This window comes from Thunnus thynnus, chromosome 12, assembly GCF_963924715.1.
Source record: "Thunnus thynnus chromosome 12, fThuThy2.1, whole genome shotgun sequence".
Taxonomy (NCBI): Eukaryota; Metazoa; Chordata; class Actinopteri; order Scombriformes; family Scombridae; genus Thunnus; species Thunnus thynnus.
The window spans coordinates 23938986-23947625 of NC_089528.1; the positions used below are offsets into that span (position 1 = coordinate 23938986).

Here is an 8640-nt window from a genome sequence, read left to right on the forward strand (position 1 = left end):
AATCACAATAAGTAGCCCTTTTTTTATAGTAATCTCTGAGAGATCTATTAAAACTGACTCTGAAGACCCTCTACAAGAAGTTTACCTCTATGTAAAGCACATTTAACTCACTTTAAAAAGCCCTCTATATATTATTTAGACGCCACAGGATGGGACCCGCCCTAATAATGACAGATAGGCGGGCTGCAGCTGTTTCTTCTGTCTTGTAATTGGCTGTTCCCCTTGGCAACGTCATGATTGACGCCTCAGATAACTGTCCGCTTAAAACGGCAGTTTTTCTGAGAGGATGTGAGAAGTCAGTGTGAATTTTCCCCCACTGAACGAAAACATGGCAAGAAGGTAAGTGTTGGATATCAACAACAAAAATGAGAGAAATACATCAGAGTTAATTTATTTAAACGTGTTCTTTGCTTCCTGTTCAGTGCATGTTTCTTATCAGCTTTTCTCAGCTTCTTTGCGACCGTTTTAACACTTTGTTTCCATTTACTACAGAAATATTTTATGTAAACATGAAGCCAAACTGTAACATGACACTTCTTCTTGCTGCTAATGTCGAGAAAAAGTCCTTTTTTTTAGGTTTTGTTTCTCCTTTTCTCTTGCATAACATATTGTGTCCTTCTGGTTGAGACTTAACAGCTGTTCCCAGTGAAGATTGCAAGTTTGTGCGTGTGGTGGATATATGGATGCAGTGTGTTGTTTGTTTGCGTGTGAGAGTGTAGTAGGGTCTGTTAATGATTAGTGGGTTGAATTATACAACAGAACAAGCAGGCCATAGATGACTAGAATCAGTCTCAGTCGCAGTAAATCTGTATCTGTTCCTCCTTGTGATATTCATCACTGTGCCCAATCTAAATAAAGAACAGGGGAGTTTCTGTCTCACTTGTTGTCTTTTCCTGTCATTTGCTTCTTACTCAATCTTTTCCCCGATGTGCCAACCGTCTGCTCTGAATATGGCAGCAATGGTGGCTTTTGTTGTCATTTTTCAGATATATTTTCATTGCAATGTCCCCCTTTTTTTTTAAAAAAAAAAAGATGATGCACATTGAAGATGAGCAGGAAAAGCAACTGATCAGTCTCACTTTCTCACCCTGAATCACATTTGTTTGGCCAAGTTTTGCCGCCACAAAAATAAGCTGCAGTTTTTCAGTCTATCTCGTGTTACAACCTACACATTGAGCCCTGCTGTGGTAACTTAATGATGGAGGTGCGGTCAGTATGTTCTGCTGAAGTGTTTCAACGCCTGTCTGCCAGTTTTCTCTGCTGGTATTGTGTCTGTGTAACAAAAGGAACCAGCAGCACGATGAAAGACTATAACAGGTGGCCTCTAGCTGCTGTATGAGATTCAGGCAAGACTCTGTTTCAAAAAAATGCGAATTAAAACTTGTTGGTGACTTACTGTGGGAGAACCTGAGACCAATGTTGCAGGTTTAAATGAGTGAGAGTGTATACAACTCCTTTTTGATTGACCCTTTTATTGAAATATCACAAAATAGTGCATGTCAACACTTAAAATTTGGAATATTCAGCACAATTACACACATTTATGGCTGCAGATTAAATACTAGGCCACACATAAACATCCCAAAGTAACAAACAAGAAACATGTTTGAAATTCTGTTTGAAACGTAGCGTATTTGTTATACAAACATGGTTTTTGTGTATTTCAGCCACTTCCTGTTAGTCGTCTGAATGATTTAATCAAGCAACAGGTTCTCATAAAAGGGTCCCGTGATGAGCCTGAATGACACAATCTCATGTTTGATTAGTTTAACTGCTGAATTAATCAGTGGTGGTAGAAAAAAAGGAACTCTTCCAAACTTCCCCTTTATCATTAATTCCTGCCATGATAAAGACATGCAGGACACCTCATTTCTACCCTCACTAGTAGGGCACAGCAGAGTGGATGATTCTGCAGTTAATGATTATTTTCATTATCAATTAGACTACTAATTATTTTCTCAATTTATCGTTGAGTCTATGAACTGAAAAATGCCTGTTATTATCTCCCATAGCTCAAGGAGATGTATTCAGATGTCTTGTTATGGTCAACCATCAGTCCAAAACCCAGATATATTCAGTTTACTTTCATATATGACAAAGAAAAGCTGCAGCAAGAGATTCTTTGGCGATTTTCCTTGAAAAATGGCTAAAATGATAAATCAGCTATCAATAGTTGCAATTCATTTTCTGCCAATCGATTAATCATTGCAGCTCTACTGTGAAGGAGCAGAATTTACTGTAGGTGTGAATGTTTGAATATATAAGTTTGTAAAAGGCTGCGGTTGTAAAAGAGGAAGTCGGTTAAATAAGAAGATATCACAAAGTCAACTGAACGTTATAACGGTTGTAAAGGGAGAAATTGTGTTAATCGTTGAACTTTCTAACTCCAAATAATACTTTTTTCACAGAGGACATTTAGCATTTTACACAAGAATAAATTGAATAAAACTGACGTGTCTCGTTAGTAACACCTGTGCTTTTCCTGCTATGACACGTTAAATATCTGCTGTGAAATGGGCTTTCTAATTTATGTCTCCGAAGAACAAAATTGCTTGAAGGAGGAGGATCACGCACAGACTTGCTTGTTTCATCAACGTCTTCTTTATTCAAACAGCGTTGTGCTGAATTAAAGTCCAACTTTTCAGCTCACACCTTCATCAGGAGCCAAACAAGAATATTGATTTAAAAACCACTTATTATACATTTTCAAACATCACACAAGGCCTCCTATTGGATAATTACATCATTCAGTAATCAAGCCATCATCTGTGTCACCTGTATTGTTACCTGTGTTTGCTTTACACATTATGGCACCATCTTGTGGTTAAATCAAAACAAACTGTTGATGGAGTTGAGGTTCATCTGAAGCATCTTCATCTTCCTCATTAGTTTGAAAAGAGTCTAAAACAGAACAAACCATCTTGTATCATTTCTATTTCATCTACTACCACTGAATTCACTGTGTCTGTTTGTTTGTTTGTTTTTTTGCAGCCAAGGAGCCAACCAGGAGCTCACCGAGGTGCTAAACCAACTCTGGCGCCTAGATACCAACCGTCTCAGGCCAGGGACCGATTACATCATTTCCCTCCAGGTCTGTAGTGGAAGTCTTGTTCTTCATCATCGCTTCTCTGCAATGCAAAACACTCCAGAGATACAGGAAATAAATGCAAACCTCATCTGGGACGGACGTCAGTTTACCAGATGAATCGCTCTGCGGTGTCGGCTGCAGGAAAGGCAATTAAACTACAGTAGGATGATACAAGCAGAACATTAGAGCTAAATGACTTAAAGAAGTATAATGTAATGTTTGGCCTCTATTGTATGACATCACTGAGAAGAGATAAATGAAACTGTCAATTCCTGTAAAACCATTATGTCAACACAGGATTGCATTTCCATTATGAAGCAGTTAGTGCAGATAAATGGACCCTCATAGTGCATTATGACATCACATTAATAATATATATCCATAATAATAATAATAATCAACTTGATTCATATCGCTTCTTTCATACAGGAAATGCAACTCACGGTACTTTACGAAACCAAAAAAGAAGAGAGGAGACGATTTCAGCAACTGTAAACATATTAACATATATTTAAACAGTGGAGGGAAGTTAAATAATGAACAACAAATAATAAATACATTTAAAATAGAAAGCAGACTCTCATAAATCATAATGATGCACATTTCATCAATATAACAACAGAATAACTAAAACTAACTAACTTTATAACTATTGATTCTATGTTCTCGATTAAAGAACAGTTCTGGTAAAGTTCTATAGATATAAAAATAAAGAATATACACATTGATTCTCAATGTACAGTAACTATAATGCTAACAGTATATAACAGGGCTGCAACTAATGATCAATTAATTGTTAAATCTCTAAAATCTCAGAAAATACATGAAAATCGTCCATCACAATTTCCCAGATTCCAAGGTGACATTTTCAAACTGCTTGTTTTTTCCTATCAACAGTTCAAAACAAATATTTTCAGTTTTCAATGAGAAAAGCAGCAAATTCTCACATTTGAGAAGCTGAAAGCAGCAACTATTTGGTAGTTTTGCTTGATAAAGGACTCAAACGACTAAAATATGATCAGAACTGTTGTCAATTACTTTTCTGCCAATCAACCAATCAGCAGAGGGCCACATATAGTTCAGGCATATAGAAAATAATATTTTAAATGTATTTATAGGCTGCTTATACATGTTATAGACTGGTGATATTTGCATGTTATTGTCTTATTGTCCACATAAAAAGAACTGTACATATTTTTATAAACCACATCTTATTAATTTCATGTGCATCTGCAGTTTATTACAGTAATGTTGAAGCAGAGATTTTCCTGTTTGGTGCAGTTACAGCCTGCTGATGGGTCTTTGTGTTGTGTTGTGTTGTGTTGTGTTCAGGGGAGAGCAGGTTATGTGGCTCAGGGCAGCAACTATGCCAGAGACAAGGCCAGAGCGCCACTCTTCACATATGTCAACGAGGACAAACTGAAGAGTATCAAGACTTATGCTCGTACGTAGCAGTTCCCATCACATTTCTCTTTTACTCTATTTATATATATTTTTTTACATTTTTTTAAGAGCAAACTTCCTTTTCATGCAGATTTCATCAACTTGCTGGACAACTACGAGATGTCCACGGGTGTATCAGAGACGGTTACATCAGAGGAGCTCAAAGAGAACAGGCTCTTTATCGACGCCATAATGGAGACAGACATCATGAAGGTGCAGTAAAAAGATCTCTGAAACACTATCTGGTGTTATAAACTGTAACGTTCAAACCGCTGATCCAACACAGCAGCTGTTTGCACTCCTGGACACCTCCCACAATGTCGACTGACTTTCAAGCTGTTGTTTGCTGATGAGTTCAAGGCGGATTTGAAATAAGTGTGAAGGTGACTTCCTAGAAAACCAGACATCAGCCATTATTTCCTGTTGTTATAGACGCCAAACCAGTCATCTAGCTCATCCACCCAAGAGGCTTTCCCACCTTAAAAAGAAGCATTTTAAAGGAAACACTGAAAGCTTTTTACCTTTTTTAAGATGAGAATGGAAAAGAAAATCACATTATAAGATTAACATAACTTATTATTATATTAGTTTTTCTTTCCATTATATATAAACATTTTTCTCTACCTTGCATCCTTAGTTTATTAATAACATGCCATGATAACATTTTATGCAGTTTACTTAAAGTAATAAAGTAAAGTAATACTATTAAAGTAATACTATTCGACAAAACAATCACAAATAAATGCTCAAATTAATAGCTGTTCTGAGGCTTTGGTCATCAGTGGTTTGCCCAGTTCTCAGAAAATTGTAGATGTTCAAATTAAAGAAACAAAATCAATTTCATGTTTCTTTTCCATTCTTTTATTAGAAAGTGACACTAGAGATAGACAGGAATGCAAGGACAGAGAGGACATGCAACAAAGTCCTTGCCAGTATCGAATGTAGGAAGCTGTAGTTATATAGTATGCATCTTAACCACAAGGCAACTGGACGCCCCGAATTTCTATTTTTCTACCATGTTGGTTTAAAGTTTGACATTGAAAGGTATCAAACATAATACTGTTTTAACCTGACTGACACTATTTTTATCTTCAATATGTTCTATTTTTTTACATTGTCATACAAGCACTGTATGGTTTTGCTGTTAAAGACTGAAATGTCACCATATGTTTGTTTGTTTGTTTTTTTTTAACTCATAGTGTGCTCACAAGTATCTGGTCAGGAAGGGACAGTCGCCATCAGACGTGTCGCAGTTCAAGAGACAGCTGTATGACATCTGGTTCCGCCTTTACCACAGAGATAGGAGCGGAGGGTGAGTTTCAAAATGACAGCAGGGGGAGCTGAGACTGTTCTGTATGTTGGAGGAAAAACAGAAGGGTTTAATCATTTCCAGAGTGACTGGTTGGCTGGCATTCAGGACTGGTTTTCTGCAGCTGAACCAGTAAATGAGGAGACAGATGATTTATCTGCTGTTGAGTCAGTAAAGAATCTGAAAAAGTGTTCATGGATAAATGCAGTGATTGAACAAATACACATTTAAATCCTGTTAAATCTTTGTGTTGTTTTTGTCAAATAGCGGTTTGTGACAACAAAGGGAGTTTATGCAGTGATCATAACATCTGCTTTGAGAAAAAAGACTTCCATGATTTCCCAAGGTCACATTAAAGAATAAATCTGATTGGATGGATTAAACTTCACTCTGTAGAGTTTTAAGTTTATTGGAATGTTTTTAGTGTTTGTTTGTAATATATGACTGTTTATTTAAAGGAGAGTCACATGTTTTCAGTCTTTATCAGTTATTCAAGTTGCAATGGAAACAGCAGATAAGAGGAACTGAAGCTCAAATAGGACTTTTTCACTTTATTTAACCGTTATTTAACCAGGAGGGTCCCATTGAGATTAAGAATCTCAGGGAGAACTGGCCAAGATAGCAGCAGCAGCACAATTAAAAACACATAATTACACACAAACTCACATTTCAAAAGAGAAATTTCAGTTGTGTAACCAGATAAACTTCATCTGAGACAAATATATGGAGGTTTAATCAACCGATATCTGAGCATAATGATTTTATTTCCACTATAGTGAGGATTCCTGCGGATTTGAACACGTGTTTGTTGGAGAAACCAAGTTCGGCCGGGAGGTCATGGGTCTTCACAACTGGATCCAGTTCTACCTGCAGGAGAAGCACAACCACATCGACTACAAAGGCTACAAAGCCAGAGACAGCAAAGATACTGTAAGAAGATAACATCGTGTTTCTGGAAAAGCAAAAAGTCTTTCTCAACATCTTGCTTGACCCGATCTGTTGTGATTTGTCTCAATTCAGTCACTTTTCTATTAGTTTAGTACTATTATGTTATAATTAACTTTTCCTTATTAACGTCATTATTTTACAGCCAGATGAAGACGACCACGTCCTGAACCTGCAGTTCAGCTGGAAGGGTTTGGTGAAACCGATTGGTGGCTCCTTCATCGGAGTTAGTCCTGAGTTTGAGGTAGCTCTCTTCACCATCATCTTCCTCATGTCGACTGAGAAGATGACATCTGTGGTGGTGAAAGTGGATGAGTACGTGCTGGAGCTGGTCGTCTATCGTCACGGGCAATCCATCGGCACGTCTTACCCCAAACTGCGTAGCAGCAACAACAGGGATTTGTAATATCACATTACTGCAGCTGTCAGCTGTTGTGTAAGATTTACATGTTTTTGTTTACTTCATTTCTATGCAGTATAACCCTAAAACCAATCTGGATCAGGTTCTCTTTGCACTAAACATCAGGCTTAAACTATCTATAACGAGAAGAGGTTTTAGCCTAAACCTCCTGATCTAGGTTGTCTTAATAGAAGGAATATAGATTATTGTTAATCACATTTCTGTCATATTCTGTATGCATTTATTGAATAAATAAAACTTCTTTGTTTACAAAAGTGTTGACTCATTTATTCTCCTCTGATAGAGAAAATAGGCCATGTAGTTTGAGAGATTTAGAGAGAATAAAATCAGCCTGTTAAGCCTATTTTTAATGTCTGTGGAGAAACAACAAAGGGTTTTTTACGCTGATTTTGGTCTTTCAGGCAAACTTCCTGTTAAGCGGCATAAAATGCATTAAATGAAACGAAAAGTTCCAGAAATTTTTCCACAAGTGAATTTCACCGCAAGTATTATTTCTAATTACACACATCTGAGAATAAAATCGTACATTTTGGGATTACATTTTGAATTTTAATCTTCAACATTTTAATATTGTCTGACTTAATTTTCTGAAATCTGACTTAAAAATGTAGAATTTTATTTTGAGTGTTTTTCTGCTGTCAAAAAAACAAAAATATTCTGCTAATGATTTCTCTGCTCATGTTAATTGTACTTAATGTGCACTACTTGTATTGCATACTATGACATATTTCTATATATTGTATATTTTACATTTTTTATTTGTAGTGTTTTAAACTTAGATGTACCTTGGTGCAAGAACGCCAATGTACAGATTTCTGGTGTTTCCTATGCAGATAAGAATAAAACTTTAACTTAAATCCTCAGACAAAAAGTAAAGTGGAATGTTTTACACATTTATAGATATATTTGGTAATGCTTTATTTTACAGGTTCTTTAATTTTACATAAATTTTCTGAGTAATTTGCAGGTATTACTTATTTTACAGTGAGGGTGATGCAATTTGATACAAATTAAAAGAAACAACTTTAAAAATTGGTTTGTTGGTAATTTTTCTTAAACTGACAAAATACTTTTACATTTTCAGTGTGTAGTTTTTTGTGTCAAACTAAATTTAACATATTAGGTTGTTTCTTAAAAACTCTATAATGAGCACATTTCCTGTATACTGCCAAATGACATAACCCTTCCAAAGAAAGCACAGCAGCTACAGTACCAGTCAAAAGTTTGAACACACTTTATCATTGAAGTGAATGGGAAGGTGGTCCAAACTTATGAGTGGTACTGTACTTTTAGGAAATTATTTAAAAAGAACAAAACTACACACTGAAAACATAAGCATTTTCTTTCAGTAAAAGAACTGTCAAGAGTCTAATTATATTATAATTTGTACCAAAATTGCACCACCCTCTCTGTAAAATGTCCTTTCAAAATAAC

General features: G+C 36.0%; 1 protein-coding gene across 1 annotated transcript; it reads left to right on the forward strand.

Moving 5' to 3' along the window:
• The first annotated feature begins 220 nt into the window (after window positions 1–220).
• Window positions 221–7459, forward strand: LOC137194498 (uridylate-specific endoribonuclease C-like). The gene is made up of 7 exons (XM_067606447.1): window positions 221–339; window positions 2992–3091; window positions 4421–4532; window positions 4623–4744; window positions 5731–5843; window positions 6617–6770; window positions 6931–7459. The coding sequence occupies exons 1-7, from the start codon at window positions 329–331 to the stop codon at window positions 7189–7191; spliced, it is 873 nt and encodes a 290-aa protein (XP_067462548.1). The 5' UTR covers window positions 221–328; the 3' UTR covers window positions 7192–7459.
• The last annotated feature ends 1181 nt before the right edge of the window (window positions 7460–8640 follow it).